Source organism: Leptosomus discolor, chromosome 4, assembly GCF_034619465.1.
Source record: "Leptosomus discolor isolate bLepDis1 chromosome 4, bLepDis1.hap2, whole genome shotgun sequence".
In the NCBI taxonomy this organism is placed as follows: Eukaryota; Metazoa; Chordata; class Aves; order Leptosomiformes; family Leptosomidae; genus Leptosomus; species Leptosomus discolor.
Window position 1 is genome coordinate 57,520,504 of NC_141394.1, and position 23,247 is coordinate 57,543,750.

The window sequence follows — 23,247 nt, forward strand, 5'->3', positions numbered from 1 at the left end:
GCTGGTTGGTTTGCTGCAGTGAGAATATCAGGAATGTCTGTGTCAGCCAGTGCCTTCTGGGGAATAGGCTCTGGTTTGATGTGCCGTTGGTTAGAAGGTTTTTGTTGTTGTTGCTGGTTGGTAGTATTAGTTTTGATTGTGAAATATCAGAACTTTTCACAGTTCTACAGTTCTGATTTTTGTCCGGCCTTTCACATGGGAATGGAAACTCGCATCTTCTGCATTCTAGATAATTGTTGTTAGTATGACAGTCCTGCGTTAAGGCTCCAATAGATGACCGGCACAGACAAAATTCTTCAGTGAGGTTTTATCACTAGGTACGGGTTCATGCTAGGGTTTCACGTGACTTGCCTCCTAATGTTCAGTCCTAAGACTTTGTGGAATCTGGCTCCTAAATAAACCATGAAATGAATGTTATGGCTGAAGAGTATTTTTCTTGTTCACCTTGATACCTTCTTGTGCTACTGAGTGTGATGGTATTATGTGTAATTTCCGGTCATTGAATGAGTTCCGTGAAAGAAATTTTAATTTCTTTCTTCTCTTATGCAATTGGAGCTAAAGACCAAGTTACAAATAATTTGCATAATTTTCTGCTTTAGTAGATATAGCAAGTTTTCACCACAACACAATTTACAAGATTGCTGAAATAGTTAAACTGTATTTTCTTAGGAAAAAAATACCTTTTTTGGGTCTCATTTATTGGTCGTGTTAGAACACAAGCAGGAGAGAGCATGATGTGCTTTATACAACCCATGCTTCTGGATGACTGAGTCAGGAAGACTGTATGATGTACCATGGGATGCACCTGCACTGCAGTGTAGAAATAGGACATAGATATACTCTTTAAAACATCAGTATTGCTGGAAGCATAGCTCTCTAGTTGTGTTTTAATGTGAAACTCTAACACATTATTTTGTTTTGAGAACTGAGCCTAAGTATTCACTTCAGAATGAATCCGTACAGTCAATTCTCAGTAGAAATTAAAATGCCGTTGCTGTTCTGCAGCACCACCTTCTCTTTGGAAGAGGAAATGAATTATCACACAGCAGTAAGCTGGTTATAAAGAATCCCCTCTCTCGCATCTGGAGGCTATTATCAAAGTACTTGGGAGGGAGTTTCATATGGAAATAGAAACTCCTTCACAGTGAGGAATATGCTTTTCAGAATTTTTTGGTTTTGCCCCAGCCATATATAACACTTGCTAGTATACCTAGGGGAAAAGGACTGTTTAATGAAATGCTTCTAACTGATGATGTCTTGAATTATCATTAGAATGTTTAAAGAATAGGCTCTTTTTAGTCACTCTGCAAATACTCTTTTGTAATGTATCTATGTATGTGGAAGCGAAGTTTCTGAAAACTTAAAGACTTTCGGTGTTTTAATTTATGAACCTTCTTTAGAGTACTTAAACGATTGTTAGACTTTGGCAGGAAAGCTGGAAAGAATCCCGTTACAAATCTTTCCAGTAATAAAGACTAGATAATGCCGAAGACTGAATTGCTTTTAAAAAAATAGAATAAAAATTGATGCTGTGGCGCCACACTCAAATCATGGATGTATAAGAGGTGATGAGTAGCATGAGTATGAAGGGATAATGTGGTGATAAATATGTGTACTGTCTCTTACTTCTCATTGTTTAAGAAACATGCATTGTTAACATGTGTGATTTTAGCTACAGTATTATAGCTTGTGTCAAAGAAAAATTGTGTGAAACAGTTAAAACTAGGATAACAAAATATTTGGAGGATTTCAATATGATAAGGCCAAACTAACAATATTTCTCAACGTTTCTTACATTAAACTTTATTTAAAAGGTCTTGGGTTGAGTAGCCAAGTATTGTCATGGATCAAAAGCTGACTGTAAACAAAAAGCAGATTTAAAGAAGTAATTTGTGTTAATGATGAATCATACAGTGACCTAAGGTTAGACAGTAAGTACTCTGCATACTTGAAAACCTTTTAGCCATTTGGGAAATAGGAAACGTGATGAGGTGAGTTGGTTTGGTTGATCACAACCAAGGAAGATTTCACAGAATTCCTATTAAGTAAAATAATTTAAGTGAATGGGTGAATCCAGTGGAAGCTTTTAGGCTTAATGTCAATAAGAGCGAGGTGAGGAATAGTGAGAGAAAACAAAACCATTTGGTGACTTTATGAAGTTGTGAAGGACTAAGTCAGGGAAGACTGATCTATCAGTCTAGGCTGCTCAGTGGAACCTTTCCTTGAATAGCTTCTGTCCAAAAATCTTACAGAACTGAGTGCTGGGTAAGGAGCCAAATGGTAAACACTACGGGTGTTATGCTTCCCTTATAAATTAGACATGTGTGTTTGTTTGCATACTGTGTGAATGTGCTCTGTGCAATACTGCAGTTCTAATGAACCTTTGCCTCCAAAGGTATGAGATGAGGATGTCATGAGAAGGGTAAGAACCAAGAAGGCAAAGTAAAAGTGATGGCCTAGAAAGGTAAATGGGGAACCTCTGCTCTCTCAGGTCATGATACAAACCCAGGAAATGTATCATTGAATTAAATGAATAAATAAATTGGTACATTGGAGACAAGTTTTGGAAGTTACTGTAACAACGTGTTTCTAAGACATTGAATTTAAAATAATTGGTGATCCCATTATGACAGTTTCTAATGAATAGAGGTAAAGGTAAATTTTATGTGGGACTAGTAGGATGTGGATATAGCTACCCATTTCAGGCTTCATGTGACTGCCACTATTGAGGTTAAAAATTTGTGTCAGTATCAGTTTGTTTGGCTTATGTACCAGAAGGCTAAATTCTTCTTCCTTCCCTGGTCCTGGCTGTTGAATTCTATTGACCTTCCCTTCTGCTGGCTCTGGAGTGTATCAGATCTGTCTGTGATCTAACTATGCCTGTCGGAAAACTATCCAGGACTTTTTCTGAGAGGTTTCTAGCCAGTTTACTGAGTCAAATTGACTCATGGAGTTATTCAGCAAGTGTTGGGGCCAGCGCAAAATATGCGGTGGTGCTGCACAGCCAGAAGCAGGACAGGGTGAGTAATAGGAAGGGGACAAGGAGGTGGTGGCAGTAAGTGGTTAAACTGGATCTCTAAGTCACGTGGAACCAAAACCATAGCTGCTGAGAGAGGGTTTTGAAGTGTGTACTGCTGTGACTCCTGGTTGGCAACAGGTCTGAATTTCTGCCTGTGCTTTGTCTTCCATCAGTATTTTTTACCCTGTCAGTGTGTACAGAACTGTAAGAAAGATAGTACTCCAGCCAGCCGGTTACAAGGGAAGTTCTGTAACATTCCAGGCCATTAAAGTTGATTATAATCTGCTTTTTTCCTTAATGACAAATTTTGACATCTTCAGAAGAAACAAAAGAACAGCCTGTTTTGATGGAGTGGGTTGGTTTGGGTTTTTTTGTTGTTTTTTTTTTAATTTTAACAGCTTAAGATAGTCCCCATTTCAAGAGAGAGGAGAGATGAAAAAGATCTCATATTGTTACAACAGTGGATATAAATGAACTTACAGGATGTTCTTACATGAGGCATAGTGGTACCTGCTTAAAGACAAAAGCAATGGACTTGACTTTAAAGTGTCATTTGGCTGGGAGGAAAAAGCACCTCATTGTTACATGCAGTAGTGAAGGAACCGAGGCTGTATAAAAATGGTTTTGAATCTTCCAAATCTTACTACAATAAAAATCTAAAGTCAATGATACTGTCTAAAATAATCAGTTCTGAGCAAGAGGTTGTGTTTTGTCAAAAGTAGTGATAAGGAAGGGCATGTAGTATTTCCTTTGCACGTCATGAATCTGATTTTTCCCATGGGCTTGTTCATGGCCCAAGAGTACAAGATTTATCACATGGAGTGATAATAGTATTAGGATTATCTTCTGCTGGGCAGGAAGGACACCATTTTACTTCCTTTTGTGCTGTTGTAGCATTGGGAAGCATACTTTTTTTGCAGCATTTCCTTGCAGCAGTCCATATAAGTTACTGCAATCAAGATGTCAGTGTTACATGACTGATTTTGCAGGGCAGAATATTCCATCAGTATTTAAATAGCATGTTCTAATATGTGCTGTGAAAGACATTTTGGGTTAAGGCAGCTGATTTTTCCGCATTATATCCCCCATCCCCATTCCCCCCCCCCCCCCCCCCAATCTGTTGCATTTATGTTACTTGAGGAATCTTCTAGATTTACAGCAGAACTGGAATTCTGCTGTGTGTTAATTATGGAGATAAAATATGTGGATAATTGTACAACCTCTCCCCCAGATTGGTAACAATACTTGTCCTGTTTTGATTATGGTGCTGTATGTGTGTGATATTTATAGTCGTTGTGTAGTTACTTAAAAATGTGTGTATCAAGAAAGTTGCTTCAAATAATTCAGGCAGTGCTCAGTATACTGTTTTTATTACAAGTAGTAGTCAGTCTTTCTGCATTTTCATATGTCAGATTAATTTAACATCTGGGCTCCTGGAAAATAGTCTCGGAGTTGCCTGATGTAAGTAAAATAATACAGAATACGCTGTTTTACCAGCATGAAGATAGTGATAAATTACAAGGCTATGACTTCCTTGCTCCTGATCTGGCAGTTGGCCAAACCTCCCACGAAAAGCCCAGTGTAGGTAAGTCCCTGCGGGAAGGACAGCCAGTTAAACTGTTTGCCCAGTCAGAGGATATTACTGTACAGACTGCCATTGTTGTTGCTGCATAAGCCTCCCATCTCTTCTGAGCTTTGCATCTGCAGTCACATCTAGAAACCCTGGCCATTGTCCTCGCTTGGTGAGCAGGGTATAAAGAAGGAAGCAAATAGTCTGTGCCCCAAAGAGCGTACAAGATGTGTTGTATAGTCTTTTGTTCAACTTTTTTTTTTATTTTTTCCCCTGAGTTATTCAGAGCCACTTAAGAGAGTGTAGATTAAAGATAGTATTTGTAGTGGAAATCAGTCAATAAAATTTATTTTTATGGATCGGTTACTGAGGTTGCTGACAGTACCAGGAAGGGAGTGCTACTTCTCATTTCACTAATGACAACAGCAAAACTTCACAAAAATGTGTCAGCTCCTTTCCAATTCGTTATTTCTGTGATTCGCATATGTCCTTTGCTTAATTTGCGCATGTACTTCTGTCTAGCTAGGACTCTGATAAATGTGGGCCCCGAAAAGGAATTGTTTGCCGTGAAGTGAAGCCCTGTGAGAGGACTATGCTCCAGGGAGTATGCTTCCGCAGTCAGAAAGCAGCCCCAGTTCTCAGGCCAGAGATGCTGCTGGCCCATTTCTACCCATTTTTGCTTTCAGTCTTTTTTCGGTGCATAAATGGCATTCCTGTATTTAAGACATATTAAAAGAGACCTTTGGCTGTTCTTTTGGTAGATTAAGCAAATCACAGTCTGGTAAATGTCTCCTTACAAAAAAAGGCTTCCGAGACTCCTTTGGTAGCCACCTTCTGTACCTTTCCCATTTTTAATTCTTTTTTTTTTTTCAGTTGGTGAGGGTAATCGGGCCTAGTGATGTGTGTCAAATCAGCATTTAGTATTTTTAGCATTTCATGAGTTGAATTGCTGTTTTTTCCTTTCCTTCACTGGAAGTACTTCTTCTGCCATATCCTGCAATTGCATTTTCATTGTTTTTATGCACATAGCCTGTTGTTGGCTCGTAATCTCTTTACAATTGCTTAATAAATGTCCATCTTTCTCCTCTCCTGTTGTTTCCAGCTGATAAGCTCTTAATAGTGTAAGTTCTTGGGTTTAAGCACTAAGCATATGACCGTTTAGCAATGATTAATTTTTTGTATTTTTCTTCTCATATAATATCCTGTCCTGTACTGCCAGTCCCTAATTGTTGTCGTTACACTCCATTCCTACTTCTTGTACCACAGTTGTTTATGGAAATAGCAGATAGGGTCAGTTATAACACCATTCTCCACCAATAAATTCATTCAGGTCCGAAAGGTCCTTTCAGTTTAACACTTTAGGAAGGGGCTAAGGAGACAATGTTGGGCTAAGCTTCATCTCTTCCAACGTCCTCAATTTCCATATGGCTCAGTGTGATGCTGCTATTGACACTCAGACAAATTGCCTGTCATGTTCTTCCCTGTCTAGAGAGTTGATTATCTTATCAAAGGAAGTTTATTGGGTTAGCAAAGTAATTCCCTTTTTATGTGTTACCCTGTTTTTCTTAACTTCTGTGTTTATTTAGCCTTGCCAAATTAGGCTTGTATTATAAAATTCTGTTGATGTCAGCCTGTTGGATGTGTTGGCAGGATCTCCTTTCTTGATTATTAGGTTAACATTTGCTAATTTCTGGCCAGTTGGTGTCCTTGTCTGGGTGTTAGTTTGTGTGGGACTTTTTCTTGTTGTTGATTTGGTTTTGGTTTTTAAAGAAAAGCAAACAAAACCTGTGTTGCTAAGTTTGTGATTTCATTTGCCAGGTATACATATTCTGAAATAACAATCATCTGGTCCTCCCAATTTGAGTATTTTGAGGTTTGGGGTTTTTTTTAAATTTTTATTTCTATCCGCGCAGTAATTTCCATTTTTCCATGTTTGTTTGGTGGTTCAGGCTGATAGATAGGACTGTATCTGAGGGAGACCAAGACTTCTCATCCCGAATCTGCGCAATGTAGAAGTATTTTTTTGCGGATAGGCATGTCTGTGGATTTTGCTATGTTTTATAATTACGTCTTAGTCAAAGAGCGTAATTTATTGTTAATAGCTAATGGCGAGGGTCACCCATAATACTGCTTAAACCATGTGAGGAAAAGAAGTAAAAATACTTTGATGGCAGAGCTGAAAATTGCAGCATTTGGGTGTACTTTGATTTCAGCCTTCTCTGGCATCTGTTCCTGAGCTGTCCAAGCTCTTGAAGTCAGCTGGGCTCACATCAGTTCGGAGAAGTTTTACTTCCAAATATTTTTGTATTTGATCTTAATACTGAAGTTAACTTCTAATATTATTCCTGTAACAATAAATGGTATCAGTCTCTCAATTGTTAAATTTCTTCTTTTGATAATTGCAAGGTGAATTTTTAAATACTGAGTATCTTTCCCTGGTCATTTTTCAAGCCGAGGGCGGTTAAATATTACTTCTTTGTAATACAATTAATAACCGCTATAAGAACAGTAAAACAAATGCAACCTGCACACACCTTCCCCATGCTGTGACTACCTTGTAGGTTTGTGTTTGTCCTGCCAACTGCAGCAAGGCTTTCCTAGATCTGCCTATTTCTTCCTCTCTGCAAGCGCTGTTTTGAGTCTTTTCTTTATCTAGGTCGATTACCCTGTCTTCTCTTTGTGTTTATGTAGCTCTCTTCTCTATATACTGGAAACATAAGTATGTTTCAGCAGTAGCTGAGCTTCCTGATCCAACAAATCGTGCACCTAAATCTACGTGGTCAATAAACATAAACCAGGATCTAAACAGCGAAAGTTAGTATTCCCCCGTCTGAGGCATAGATCTTGCACAAGATCCATATGCGGCTGAGTCCCATAAGGGCAAGGTACCATGCTGACTTACTGTCTTTCAAAACAGGCCACGTGTAAACTGCGTATGAGGTGTGGGCAGACTGTGAACAACGCTTTGGCAACCTCTGGTGTGTGTTTCAATTGAAAGGCTGACAGTCTCCGAAGAAGCTGCAGGAAAAGTTTATCTCACCTCATTTCAGGCATTTAGTCATACTGAGCTGTTTTTGTGGTCAGCGCAGAGAATTCCAAGGCAAAACTGAGCTGACGTCTGGAGATGTCATCATAGATATCTGTGCCTGAATTCAGTCGTGGTCTGTGCACTTCTCTCCAGTGGGTGAAAGGGTAGTCCCAAATGACTGGCTTGCACAGTGCGTGTTTTTGTGCAGTTGGATGAAGACCTCCCTGAAAGCTTTAGATTCTTAATTTTCAACATGTTCATAATGTGCTAAGAGTGACTTAGCAGTCTTAATTTAACTGTTGTTCTTGCTAGTTTGAATGAAGGTGTTTGCATTTCTGTACCATCTCCAATGTTATAATGAAAGTATTTCACTTACATGCTTGCAGAGCCTGGGAGAGTAAAATCTTGGTCTGATAATTAGAATTTCAAGGTACTGTGGTAAAAATGGCGATAATGAAAAATTCTAGAATAGTTTTAACACTTCTATTTTTGGAAGGTAACTAAAGTACTGGTGTGTGATAACTTGATAAAAAGCAATGCTGAATCAGTTTAATTGTAAATGCAAATAGCTATATTTTGTTTACATTTGCTAGCAGTTAGTGTTTAAATTGAGTGCTTAGTTGTTTGGAAATAATGGATTATATTACATTAATAAATATAAATAATACTGTTCTGTCTCTACCTTTTTGCGCAGAGGACAGCAACAATTTTCTGTGGTGGAAGCTACTAGGTCTGTAGGGTTTTATATAAATGAGTGTTAGTGCTCTAGCTAGGGTTGTTTTGACTGTTACAGCAAGACTTCAGTTAGACGATAGTACTGTAATTTGAAAAAGTAGTGAGTTCCTGTTACAGTTTAATCACTTTTTCCTGGAATAAAAGCATGATGATAATTAATACCTAACTCTGAAATAACTACTTCATTCTGCTGGAGAAATATTTATGTAGTGGCTGACTCAAAACTTTGGGAAAATGAAACTCCTTTTAGACCTAAAATGAAAACCTTAATACAAAGAGGAATTGGAGCGGGGTTTTGTTTGTTTTGGGCTTTTCTTGCAATTAGAACAAGGGTAGTTAGGATGGATCAGATGACATCTTGAATGTAATTTGCTTTAATAGAGTACCTATAATATGAATAAATTTAGTAAAGAAGATTTTCTTTACATGCAGATTCTTGGAAAAAATAATTGTACTAAAATCTATCTGGCAGTAGCAATTCGTGTATCCCCTCTGCAATTGTATTTTTTTTCTTTGCTCTGGTTCAATGAAATATTAACCACAGCCTTGAATTTTTGGGGGCTTGCTTGCTTTGTCATATTCCCTCATTGTTGCATTTATGTATCTCATTAGTTACATGAGTGTTTTCCAGTTTGACTTCAAAAATAATTTAAAACCGAAATTATCTAGACCTTTTTTTGTATATGTAGAGTTTTTCAGGTCTTCAGTTTCATTAGCAGATTCTTTTAATAGATCAATTTGTAGCTGTCACAATTATCGTCTTGCACTGGTATGGCTAAAAAATTTTAACTATGAAAATCTTTCTGAACCGATTATGAGCAGTTGAAAGATGTTATAACTTCTTCATGAGAGATTACCAATATTTATTAGGCACCATGCAATTTGTGTACTGCCTTTTTTTTTTTTTTTTAATTTCTCTGAGAAAGCCCATAACTTATGACAGGAAATGTAATGGAGTTATCAGAAATGTAGAGTGGAGTATGACTGAAATACAATTTAAGAAAGACTCTTTGGAAGGGCTGGGTAAGTATGCTTAAATTTACATGTTAATATTTCTACTGATTCTGTGTATCCCAAGTAATACCAATCCCAGGTGATTAGAAGTAACTTTTCTTTGTCAGACCTTAACCCAGAAAATAACTTGCAGTATACTGTCATTTTGTTTGTTTGTATTATGGATGTATTTGTGAACTATAGTCCTAGACCAAGACTTTGCATTAGACACGATATAAACATGGGGGGAGGAAGGAAAGGTAGTTTCTGTCATGGAGGAAACAAGACAACGGATGGCTGTGGAGAAAGACAGGAGTACCCCAGGAAATCGTGGAACTGTTGTTGATCAGTGTGTGGTACTTGAGGATATGCGGTTCTGTTACAAACAAGTTATTTCATCAAACATACAATATCTTGTACTTCTAAAGACTTAGGTTGCTGTCTTGATTGTTGCTCGGTAACTTAATTTTTCAGTTGTGCTAGAGGGCAAGAGTATCAGTCCTGTAATGGGAAAGTTTTGAGCGAGTTCTTGGCTTTCTAGTGAGTGTGAAGAGCAAAGCATATATAGTCTTTAATGTCTGGACCTTTTTTTCCTTTTATTTTCTTCCATTTTAACAATTAGTCTCATATGTAGATTAGCAGGCATTTGGAAAGAATTCTGTTGTATAATACCTTAATCAGTACCAGTAGTTGCTTGGCTGTAGAGACTTCTCCTAGGCTGTAGGATTTACAGTTAATTGCATGTATTCAAGAAATATATAGAATTATTTTTTTGAACTATGATGACAAAGTCCAACAAATTTATAGATTGTACTTAAATGCAAGTTTTTATTAATTCCCTTTTTGCTAAATCTTTTGTGTTGTGCCGCTAGCAAGAATTTACATCATGCTTTTAATTGTGGTATAGTCCTGTGTAGTTTGTTTGTATATTACTTTAATAATTTGCATTATACTATATATTTTGTGTATCCCATGCATATTATTTGTATTGCTTTGGTACCTGGGATCCTAGATGAAGACCAAGATAGTATTTTGTTGATTTTTTTTTTTGTGTGTGTGTGTGCTGTGAACAGAACATCACGCACCGAAGACTTTATTGTAAAACAAAAGAAAACACAAAACCACAAGCAGATACGAGACTCTAAAGAAACAATAGTGGAAACATAGATCAGTATGTTAAATAACAGTTGCAGCGTGCCAATGGCCCAATTACTGCCCAAGTCTTGTTTCGTAATAGAAAAGAAATACTGAGCGCTTTGCAGGGAAATAGAATGAGGTTTTACGAGTACTTGCTGGCAGTTCCTTCTGAATACGAGAGCAACATGGGAAAATCCGTAAGGCTGGTGTGTTTTCAAACAGGCAAGACAGTGCAGAAGGCTAGTTTCATTACTTTAATCCCAGAACATCCTGACATTTTGTTACCGAATGGGAAAGTTGTGTGAGTTTTCTCAGCGCCATGCTGCCTTACCTTGTCTGGTTTTGACATATCAGAGAAGGGATACATGCAAGATCTGCGCATACTGTCATAGGAATAGGAGAACATGAAGAGAAGTCTGAATCTAGGAGGGTATTCTGATTGTATAGCTTATGGTACCCATAGGGAGAAAGGAGATCAGGATTATGAGAAAGATCGAAAGATCAAAAGATCGCTTATATGGGTTATCTATAAAATTAGTAAATGACTGGAAGGAACTTTAGTGGGACAAGTTAATATGGTACAGATACAGTTTATCATCAGTCTCCAGGGTAGGATCCACAGATCTTTCAGTCATTTCTACCCTGTTCTTAAAGCCTTTAGTAATAGTTATCTGAATCCTGTGCTGCAAGTGAAGGCCATTATTCCTTGTCCTGCCACCAGCAGAGTGTGTGATGTGGTTTATTGGTTCTGCATCATGTTTGGTTTTGGTTTTGCTGGGAGTGTTGGGGTGTTTTTTTACACCTTCTTTATTGAAAGAATCTGGTAGAAGGCTGTTACCTGTTGTGGGTTTGTTTTTTTTTTTTTTAATTCTGATATCTAGGAGGGGCGGGTAACAGAGGCTGTAACGGAACAGATCTGTGCTGTCGATAGAAGGATGGTTTTGTCCTTTCAGCTAGTGCTTCAAAATATAGTTTAAGAATATTTTTAGGGAAACAGGTGGATGCAGGTAGAATTTGGATTTGTACAGGCTGTGGCTGTAAAATTCTCTTTTATTCTGTTTGGGTGGGTTGTGTTGTTTTGGTTTTTTTTGTGGTTTTTTTTTTTTTTTTCTTTGTTTCTTGATTTTTGGTTTTGCTGCAAGTTGCTTCACAAAGGAATGTACTTGTGCATTTATGGAAATTGAGGAGTTTTAAGTAATATACTGTAGAAAAGGTTGCTGTCAAACATTTATTTTAATTTATAAGATCTACTGAGTTTAAAACCGGGTTCCAAAACTCAGGGAGGAGGTAAAGCTGAAAGTGTTTTCATATTGGAAGCGGAGGCATGCTTAGTAACGAACAACCTTAGTATCATTTGAATGGCATGATAACAAAAGATTTGTGGTAAGAGATGTGTTTATTAGCTGTGCAAGCTCAATCTCCTCTTGAGTTTTACTGTTAATGTTCTAAAGTTGAATTGGACCCGTCAAGATGTATCATTCTGTGTTTTCTCTTATGTCTCTTCGGGTGTACTGTGTATACTGTGTGTGTAATGAGTGTACTAAATCCTACTGGTATGTAATGTGGCTGTTCTTCATGATTTTATCTCTAAGGGTGCTCAAGTGACATGGAGGAATGGGACACAAAGACTGATTCATACTAAAAATTTGTGGCACATCCCTCAGATCTATGCTGACTTCCTAGAAGTCATCCTCATCCTTTAACAAACCCTATTCCAGAAGCTAAACCTGCAACTTTTTATTTCTTCAAACTAAATTTACACCTTCAGTTTTACCAAATTACTGTGTTGAGATGTTTCAGTTAACTGGGGTTGTATAATAATTAAAAATAAGCAATTTATGTGGCGTTTCACAGGAATTAGTAGTTCTTAGCTGTGCTAGAAGAAACAAAGAAACCACGCGGTTGATGTTGATTTTTTTTTTTTTTTTTTTTTTTTTTTTTTTTTTAGTATGTAGATAAGGCCATAGCTGCAGTTTTGAGTGTAGAGAAAGAATTCACCTGCAGCATTGGACATATTTTACGTGTGGGATTAAATTCTTACCTGGTATCTACTTTGTTTAAACCGGATAAAAGTGTTGTGTGTATGTAAAAGTAGTTATTGAGCTCTGTGCCTTGATACAGGCAGAATGTAAGACTGGCCTTTTGGGCTCCTCTCAAGTCTTGTCATAGCTCTTAAAGTAGCTGCATTATACTGTGGCCTATACGTTAGGCCAGATGGCTTGCAGCCCCTCGTGCTGTCTATACTGAGGCAAGTCCTCCCTTTGAAGTGGTCTGGGACTGCTTTGATGAAGAGATGCTGCTATCTCCAATCTTGTTGGTGTGCAGCAGTTTCTGTGCTGCACCTCAGGTTAAGACGGGCAAAATAAGCAGAGCTCCAAAGCATTTTTCAGTGTCTTAATTTAGAATACCAATTTCAAGAAGCCTTTAAGTGTCAGATTAATATTTCTCTTTTTCTGATGTTTGTCCTAACCAAAAAAAAAAAAGTAGTACTGTGATTATACAGTGGGACATAGATTAATAGCACTGCATCCTTTTAGAAAGTATTGTTTAGTAATTAGGAATAAAAGCAGAAAGCAGTCGAATGGGTTTTTTTCCTGTGTTTTTCAGATGGTGGTAAAAACCTTCATGGATATGGACCAGGACTCGGAGGATGAGAAGCAGCAGTATCTCCCGTTAGCCTTGCACCTTGCATCTGAATTCTTCCTCAGGAATCCCAATAAAGACGTGCGCCTCCTTGTAGCATGTTGCTTGGCTGATATCTTTCGTATCTATGCTCCTGAAGCTCCATATACTTCCCATGACAAACTTAAGGTAAAAATGCTTTGTAAAATAAAGGTTTTCTTTCTACCTCGTTCTCTTACTAAGGTTAAAAAAAAAACCTACCACGACCCTCCAAAAAAAACCCCAGCCGCAAAACCACACCAAAAAAAAAAAAATTTTTTTACTCACACTTGTACTGATATTCAGTTTTGTTAAAGAGATATTGCTTTAGTCCTGTGAGTCAGTGTAGTACTTTAAGGGCCAGAGATGTGTAAAGGAACACTAGATAACCAGTGTCTGTGTTGGTGATAGCTTTCTGTCAGAGCCTAAAAAAGACAGTTTAATGTTCCCATATCATGAGTTTGTAAATGTGGGTAGATGTCACCGCTGAAGGGTTATATTTTCATTCTCTGCTGAATCAGGGTTGTAAACACTCTTATCGTTTTTTGACAGGACATATTCTTGTTTATTACAAGACAATTAAAAGGCTTGGAGGACACGAAGAGCCCTCAATTTAACAGATACTTTTACTTGTTAGAGGTAACACAATAATTGTAACTTTCAGTAGATGATATTTGCTCTGTAAGCCTAAGAAATGTAATCGGTCTTTCTCCAGATGTGACAGTATGCCTGGGAAATGTCTTTTATTCTGTAAATCGCATCAGACTCATTAAAGTTTAATGAATTGCTTCTTTTAGTAGTTATAATTCTGTTTGCATTTAATGAGTTCATGCAGCCTATAGTTGAGGACATGTTAAAATGGTGGATATTTATTAACATTTAGCCTTTTTCTTACAATTCTATACATTGTTTTTCGTATCATGCACCCTTAAGGTTATATTACCTCATCAAGAGAGAATTTCAAATGCTGATTAAAGTGCCAATCTTCTTATATTGATGATGGGAGAAGGAATATAAGATTTTTATTTAAAAACAGTAGAAAAACCTACTCTTGACAAGAAGTGTGGGGGTTTTATCAGTGTGCATTTAGAAACAATGTCTTGTTGGTAAACCTTTTATTGATGTTTAAAAAATGTATTGTTTCATAGCATGAAGGAAAAAAGTCTAGAAACATGGACTTATTATATTAACAATTTCTGTCAATCTGCTTTTATACATAAGAAATCAGATTATTCTATATTTAGTTTTTTCTGGATGTATATTGCAAAGCCCTTTTGTGTTAAGAGCTCTTTATATGCAAAGCAAATACTCAGTCTCTTTCCCCAAAGGGTTTACAATCTATTGTATAATATTTTTCCTTAAATAGAAAAAAATGTAACTAACATGATTATATTTATGTGACTTAACACGAAGTTGTAATATCCTGAATATCCTGTTTTTGTTTTAGAATTTAGCTTGGGTTAAATCTTACAACATCTGCTTTGAGTTGGAAGATTGCAATGAAATTTTTATTCAGCTTTTTAGGACTCTTTTTTCAGTTATCAAGTAAGTTGAATTGCTTCATTTATATTAAACTGTCACAATAGCATCATTTTCAGGGGTAGACTGAATCCTTGCATAGTCTACAAATAAATGTGTTTGAATAGAACAAGCCTTTATTCCTCCAAATGGGGAGATACAGGGAAAGCAAATGAGTGCAAATTGCTGACAATATGGAGGGATGTGTATCTAAAAGTAGATGTGTTCAGAATTTCTTGTCCACGTTACAACAGTATACTTAATTTTGACTCATTTATCTACATTTGTATTTCCATGGTTGTTTTTTCTTCTGTTTTGTTTCACTTCTTAAAGCAAAGCTAGGGTGTTCTAAGTTTTTGAAGCTTTCTATGAGAGAGGAAAGGCACATAAAATAGTTTTGATATGTGGAGGGTGTAAGGGAGGGCATGCTGCACAGCGTTAGACATTGTTTCTTAACGGTACTGTTAATACTTGTCAGGGTCTGAAAATTTAGTATTGATAATATTCTTTATCATCTTAGTAATAGCCACAACCAGAAGGTACAAATGCATATGCTGGATTTGATGAGTTCTATCATCATGGAAGGCGATGGAGTAACTCAGGAGCTGCTGGACTCGATTTTGATTAACCTCATTCCTGCACACAAGGTCTGCAAAGTGAAATATTATTGTAGTGTACCATTATAACAGTAATTTTTATTGCCTTTTGCTTGTTGTTTTTCTCTCCACACACTTTAGCCGTCACGACTGCTTTTTCTTTCCCCCAGCCTCGTAACAGTGGATTGAAAATTTCCTTTGGGAATTATTTCATTAGCTGTGTCTACATTATTCAGTATCAAGAGATTCTGCCTACTTGCCACCTCAGGAACTCTGTACTGAAACAGAAATAACATATTTTCAAGCAAATGTAATAGGAAAACATCGTATCTAAAGGGTTGTGAATTGTTGGTTGTTTTGGTTTTGTAGGGTTTTTTTAATTGAAAAGACATGAAGTTGTTTGTTTGGGTTTTTTTTTAAAAAAAATAAAAAAAAAAAATAAAAAGAGACTTCCCCAAGACTTCGGTGGTGACTTGCTGCTTGCCTCAGCTTTCCAGACTCCCCTCCACCTGCCTAGTTGCGTGTGTATCGTCGTCCCCCCACCCCGCAGTGTCTTTCCCGATTAAACTTTTCTTTTAAAAAAACCTAGTGTAGTACTTCTTTCTTTCTTTGGTTTTTAGTTAGTTATTGCTTGCTTGCCTTTAGTGCTTTATATTCTCTTAGGAGTTCCATAGTCTTTCTGTAGTTCAGAACTTTGCAGAGTTCAGCATTCTTTTAACTCACCTGTAACTGACACACACACCACCCCACCCCTTCCTAGAGGAGTCTTACGTGAGCCTCTCCTAGCAGATTGCTGCTGTCATGCAGGTGTTGTCCTAGCCCATATACACAGCTACTTCAACAAGTTTCTCGGACACTCAGCTTCGTGATCTGTCACTGATGCTGTCCTTCTGTTTCATTGTGTGACTTACTATCTGGTCACTGGTTTTGCAGTTGAGCTGTTGAAGTACCTTTACTGTAATGGTGAAATAAAGTTGAAAGGAGGATATACACAACTCCCTTAACTGAAATCAGGGAAAGTGAGATGCAGGCTGGTATTGCCTAGCATTGACCAAGAAAATTCCCCTGCTGAAACTTATGTTTCTTACTGAAAATTGTATGGGGAACAGTAAATTTCAATTATGGGCTACAGTAAATGAACTGTACTCTGATTACCAAATATGAGTTTCTGTTTGTTCATTTATTAATTTAAAATAATGACAAAATTAAGCAGCTCAATCCATGACTACATAATTAAAGTTAAATTAGCAGATAAAAGCAGGGGTTATTCCTTTGATTGCCTAAAGAGGGAGAGAGTTCATGGAAATGTATAGCACAGGAGGGTTTAAGCCATGGCCATTATTATTTACCTGTGAAAGCTCAGCAACTGATCATGTCATCTGAGGTCAGTTTGCATTCCTTCTGCTGTGACCATCAGATGGGAATATCATTGTATCAACTCATTTTTATTGACAGCAATGAGGTGATGTCTTATGAAACCGGTTAACAGGAAGGGAGGCCTCTTATATCAATAGAAAAAGAGTCCTTTTGAAAATATGCAGTTCTCTGTAAGTTGTTGCTATTCAATTATAGGCAGTAGAGATCAGGAGTGGAAACAGAGGAGTGGAGATGTGTATGTCAGGTGCTGGGTGATGCTGTTAACCGTGGTGGGCATTGCTCTGAGGATGCAAAGACCTGGTAAACCTTGTACAACTGAATAGTGTGTTGTGACTACTTGGTGTGGGCCAAGTAAAAGTGAATATGATCATTTAGCATTAACTTTGTTAGCTTAATCATGTCATTTTGCCAAATGAAGGAAATTCTCAAGCCAGACTCTGATAGAGGGAGGTAAACTTGCTGTAAATACTGGATTGTACTGCATGTTTAGTATCTCTTAAAGGACTGGTGGCCAGTCCTTACTGGCTCTTGGCCATTACAACTGAGCAAATAATGTTCTGTAGTCAATGCTGAGTACCAGTCTTTGGTCAGTATTTTGATGGTCTGTGTTAATTTGTTTGTTTCCTGTAACAACTGAATTTAAACTTCTGCTTTACCATTGTAGTTTAAAAAACCCAGAAAATTCTTTTGTCTGCATAGCAAAGTTTGGCTGCAGTAATTATGTTCTCCTTCCATGAACAGATCTCTTAGGAAATTCTGTGGTTATATTAACTGTTTGTCCTTCAGTATGTAAATCAGAAGCACCATAGCTTGAAAAGCACAGTTTATTTTCTTGTAGAGAACATGTAATAACAATATTTTATGTCCCTGCAAAGCAATTGAACACTAGTCATTCTCTGCTATGACATAATAAAAGTAACAGTGTGGCTAGACTGTTACGGTTAATGGAAGTTTGTCTTTGTAAAGGAGCTGAAATACGTGTTTTGGACAATGTATTCTATTCCTTTTTGGGTTTTGGGGGGTTTGTGGTGCGGGTTTTTTTAATACCTCTCTTATATTGTGTAAGACAACACTGCAATAAAAAAAAAAGAAATATACCAGTTCTGAGATGTGAACTAGAGTCTACCTCAGCACCCAAATCATATTAATTTGAACCTCCATTATCAGTAAAGTGGCTTTACTGTACGTTGTTCTCTGTGTGTGCTAATGTGGCTGTCTGCTAGTAAATCCGGGTTTTCAGTATCAGTATGATATGTCACATTTTGCTCAGACCACCTATGGCATCAAACCATAGTTCTTTTTATTAACTTCAAAGCCAGTGCTATTTAGTGAATATTTTTATTCACACTCTTACTGTCAAGGTTATTTATTAAAAACATATATTTCATGTATTTAAAATCAGTGTTATTTTCTTCACCCTCTACAGCATGGCCAATCCAGACTGTCAAGGGGTTTTCCTCCTAGCAGATTGATTATTTGTTTATTTATTAATAGTTAGTTTATTTTATAATCAGTATATATTTCTTTTCTAGGCTGTTTTGGTGTTTGGTTCTTTGGGGGTTTATATTTGTTTGGTTGGTTGGGGTTTTTTTTGTGTTTGGATTATTGTTGGTTTGCATTTTTTTTATTTTGTGGGGTTTTTTTTAGCTCTGATGAGCCTGTCTAGGGGAAAAAAAAAGGCAACACAACTTCATTGCAAGAAATCTTTGAAGCTGTATTGAAGATCCAAGTAAAATATGTTTTCTATATGAGGCTGGCAGTCCTTTAGTTTGATACAGACATACTTGCCAACAAGATTTTAATCATGGTCTGGTTTTGAGAGAAAGCGTTTTGTTTTGAATTTGAAAAGAGTTTATACATATCTGTCTGTCTTCTACAATGAGACATCAGTTTAGTGCTATGGTGACTGAGGAGATAATTGTTTGAGCCTCTGGGCCATTTGTTTCTCTTTACTATCAGTTGATGCACTGTCTTTTTGGTTTGTCATCTCATTAGGTAAAAGAACTTGAGGGAGTCATTGTCTATGTAGACTTGCCAAATACTGTATTTCCAAGAATCAGTCATGCTTCAGCTTTACCTGTATTTGTCTGCAGTCATTTGTAATTTTCAGGGCGATCAGCCCATCCGCTTTCTTTTTTTTTTTTCCCTTCTTCCTCTTCACCCACCCTCGCCCCCAAGCTGCATTAATCACACATTGGATTTTGTGCTGATTTGGAAAATCACATTTTTCAGATGTGCAGTTACGTTCCTTATCTTGCTCAAGAGTAGTAAGAACGATGTTCAGATTTCTTATGTTGCAATTAAACATTTACATGGAAAGTTTTCAGCTAACTGCCCAAATGTAGGCACTTTCAGTGGGCTAACTTGGAGCATACAGTACAGTCCATGGAGAAGTTAGTGCACAGTTTTACTCTCTAGACAAGGCTGAGCTTTGCTACAGGATGTACTTTTAATGAGTATGCGAGGGGGAAACAAAACCACGTTTAAATAGTAAGTTAGACTGGTTCATTTTTCAGTGGCAAAATTTGTTGCATGTTATCAAAGTATGGAGGTGTGGTAATGTTTCTTCAAAATTTTTAGTGATTGCACGTGAAAGCTTTCTATAGATATCAGTGCAATGCTGAAGGTAACAACTGGAGTGATAGTCTTAGAGGAATGTGCAGGAAGTGGTGGGTTTGGGTTAGATTTCTTTTTAAGTATATGAATACTCGTTTTAGGATTTTTCTAGTCTATAGTTGTGGAATTAACATAACTTGACTTAGATAGGTTTGAAAACAAATAGATTGGTGTTTCAAAACATACTTTCTGAAGTCATGAACTTTTAAGGTTGGGAGAGAGAAATAAAGTCATCTGAAATGGTTTGTATCTTAATTTTTTTTTTCTTTATTTCAGAACCTTAATAAACAAGCTTTTGATCTTGCAAAAGTCCTGTTGAAAAGGACCGTCCAGACCATTGAACCATGTATTGCCAATGTATGTAAATTAATTAATCCATGTTACCTAAAAGTAACAAGTGTTCTTGTTACAGTCTTGATTTATTGGAGATTTGTTTGATTGCTTAAAAACAGTGGTTATAAAAGGCACATTTTGTAATGCAGCTACAAGAATACTATTTTCCAAATACGGTATTATTGACTTAGTTGTTAGAAGTACGTGAGGTGTTTCAAATAAGTGAAGAGGAGATTAATTTTTAACCATTTCAGTCTAAAGTTAAGCCTAGATCTAGGCTGTGAAAATAGGTGACCTCCAAAAAGTCATGTTGCAACAAAAGGAATTGTTAGGAGTTCATACGTCCAGCAACCAGACCACCTCATTTCACACCAAGCTTTAGGATGAAGCATTTCCAACTACCAGCTCTTTGCTATTTTTTTTTTTTTCCCCCAAGGCTTCCTTCTACCATAATTATTTTTATTGAATGTCAATGTTGTATGTTCTACCTGTTAAGAGAGCTACTACAGTCTTGTGGGGGATGTAGTCTGGTCCATTCTGTTGCCTTTCCTTGGTGCTGAAGCCAACAGAATTCTTAAAAGTGAGGGTAGTTTAAAAAGGGAATTAGGCAAATTCATAAAAATTAATAAGTAAATACTTAAAAGCTCAAGGAGTCTCACTAACAAGTACCAGTTTCTAATTCCCCTGTTTCTTTAAGCTTTTGGAATTAGTCATAGCTGGAAACAGGATAGTGCATAGAGTGACCTTTCAGTTGATTTAATATTATTCTTCTTACTTTCTTTTCCAAGTGGGTAATGGCTTTGTAGAGTCTGTACTGCTCTAATATTAATATTATCCTTCAGTATCTACAGGAAGTGTATCAAGCATATTAAAATTTAACAAATCCAAAAGAAATCATTCATATTTTAGGCTGCTTTGGTTTTTTTTCTGTTAGATTGCTAATGACCTTGATACGTTACCATCAAATATCACAAGATATATCATAAAGTCATCTGACAGTCTTTGAAATGGATAGAAGTAGAGAAGCTTCTTTTTCAACATTTGATGATCTTCAATTTGGATTGGTTTTAAATGATAAAAACATTAAAAAGAAGATAGAAAATTTTTTCTCAACTTCTATTGGATGGATATGCATTTAAATTAACAATTCTTTTGTTACCTGTTAGTTTTGCTGCGGAGATGGTTATTGATCTTTTAAATTATCAAATTACCATGAATTAATTGATTCTGGTGGAAGCAATAGAACTGAACTATGAAGGACGTTTGTTTGTAGTTTGCTTAAGCCGAAAAAGTAAGGGTGAAATGTCTTGATGTAATGAAAAAAATTTGCATTCAGTACCTTCCATTAGAATTAGAAGTATTAATGGTACTACAGTAAAATAATTTTTAAAAATAGCATTTGCATTAATGAAGGGAAACCTGCTAAATAATATTGTTTGTATTTTAGTTTTTTAACCAGGTTCTGGTACTGGGAAAGTCTTCAGTAAGTGACTTATCAGAACATGTGTTTGACTTGATACAAGAGCTTTTTGCCATAGATCCTCACTTACTGCTGTCTGTCATGCCACAGCTTGAATTCAAGCTGAAGGTAGGTTACACTGTAGCTTTGTAATAAAATTTGTGTGGATATTAAGAATGCAGAGCTGTAGATTTAGTAAGTGTTTTCCTGGAGGGATAAAAATTTTGTATTTATCACTTAATATTACATTTATATCTAAAATAATGGAAGTACGTTAGAAAGTTGTATACGAGTATGTGTTTTCTGTGCTTGCAAATGTGTATTTTGCACACAAAAGATAAAATCATTATAATGATACATTCACATGATCTGATGCAAAATTTATATGTACTTAGTCTTTGGATTTCACCCGATATGGCTTATCTCATGAAATGTAAATGTGTCTGCTTCGGTGTTGATTTACAGAATTTTCTTCTGTGAAATAATGTTTTAATAATAGAGGAAGTATTTCCAAATACTTTCTCAGATTTCTCATAATCAGTTAATAAGTCAGCTGACTTCTTTTGACTCCTTGGAAAGAGTTAATTTACCTTGATTTGGGGGTTTGGATTTTTTTTAACTAAAAAGTTATTTGGCTTTCCTAAGATTGTAAGTGACAAGAGAAATAACTTTATGTGTATGCATGTACGTATAGGGTATGGTGGCAACAAACAAAACCAACCAAGAAATAGGTATTTGGTGAAATTACGTGTATCTTTTATTAATGCACATCTATTCATAACATTTTAATAGGTGTCTTTTCCACGCACATAAAATAGTCTTGAAGTATGTTTAAAACAAAAATAAGATCGTTCGTTGTTGAAATTGTTAGTGATATATGTTACCCAAACTCCTGTGCATGGGGTTTTATTCCTGAAAGAGAAGGAACTTTCAAAGCACGGCCATCTATTTAATGGCTGTAATGTGTTAACTTAGTAAGTATTTGTATATTTTTACTGCTATGCATCTAATAATCTAATTAGGGAGACTGAGGATTATCAGAAGTTATTTCAAGCTCACTTTTCAATCTAATTTATAAAAGCGGAAGGAAAAGGAAGCCAGAAATTATTATTAAGATATTACAGATAATGATTCACAGTTTCATGTTTTGATTTTTAGAGCAATGATGGAGAAGAACGTTTGGCTGTTGTTCGACTTCTGGCTAAACTCTTTGGCTCCAAAGATTCTGATCTGGCCACACAAAATCGTCCTCTTTGGCAGTGTTTTCTTGGACGGTAAGAGAAACAGGGATAGAATTCTGAATTTCTGTTCTTTTTGTTCTGAATTTTCTCATAGTATTGCATTTTCCGTGGTTTTTAGAGGATGTAACTGTTTGTATTTTAACAAATTTTTTTGTTAAAAATCTTCAAAGCAGAGAATTGCATACAGTTATATTTTAGAACAAAGAAGCCTGAGGGACTGCTGCTATATTGCTGTTAGCTATGGGAATACAGGTTAGATAGACAGTACATTCCATACGTAGCCGAAATTACACAGTAGATATGCCAGCGTTGTCTGAAATTTCGTACTGAAATTTTGGCATTTACTTTTTTGAGTACAGAGATATTTCCTTTTAAGTAAATATAGAAATTTGTAATTTTTTAAAAAGTTAGTGTTTTCAAATGGTACATGTTACATGGCAATTTATATTTTTATAATTTCATGTGTGTATATATATATGTACACACACAGACGAATGATAGTGTATGGAGAATTATGTTCAAAAGTCAACCGACAAAATCCATTGGGTCAACATTTCATCTGCATATTGTGTATTCATCCTTTAATTTTAGTCCTGGCTTAATTTCACAAGAAATAACATAAAAATTGTGTGACGTACATTATGGAGAGAAATTCAAACTATTACTATTGTATTCTTTTGCCGTATGAAAGTATTCTAATAGTTAATGGAACATACTATCAACATGTGTTACTACATAGAGAATAATCTTGATTTGCAAGGCTAATTAAAAATTAACATTCATCATCTTCTATCCCTCTAGGTTCAATGATATCCATGTCCCTGTGAGATTAGAGAGTGTGAAATTCGCCAGTCATTGTTTAATGAACCATCCAGACTTAGCAAAAGACCTCACTGGTGAGATGCTCATAAAGGCGTTAAGAATAATTTAAGAAATGAGCAAGGAAGAATGTAATTATTTCTGT

The 23,247-nt window shown here is 36.3% G+C and overlaps 1 protein-coding gene across 1 annotated transcript in view; it reads left to right on the forward strand.

Moving 5' to 3' along the window:
• Positions 1 to 23,247, forward strand: part of PDS5A (PDS5 cohesin associated factor A) — an 84,148-nt gene that overhangs the window by 19,939 nt on the left and 40,962 nt on the right. The window contains exons 3-10 of the mRNA XM_086464779.1: positions 13,090 to 13,293; positions 13,696 to 13,782; positions 14,591 to 14,688; positions 15,182 to 15,308; positions 19,527 to 19,607; positions 21,031 to 21,171; positions 22,201 to 22,316; positions 23,085 to 23,179. Coding sequence (XP_086320905.1) covers positions 13,090 to 13,293; positions 13,696 to 13,782; positions 14,591 to 14,688; positions 15,182 to 15,308; positions 19,527 to 19,607; positions 21,031 to 21,171; positions 22,201 to 22,316; positions 23,085 to 23,179 — 949 coding nt within the window. The remainder of the gene's footprint in view (positions 1 to 13,089; positions 13,294 to 13,695; positions 13,783 to 14,590; positions 14,689 to 15,181; positions 15,309 to 19,526; positions 19,608 to 21,030; positions 21,172 to 22,200; positions 22,317 to 23,084; positions 23,180 to 23,247) is intronic.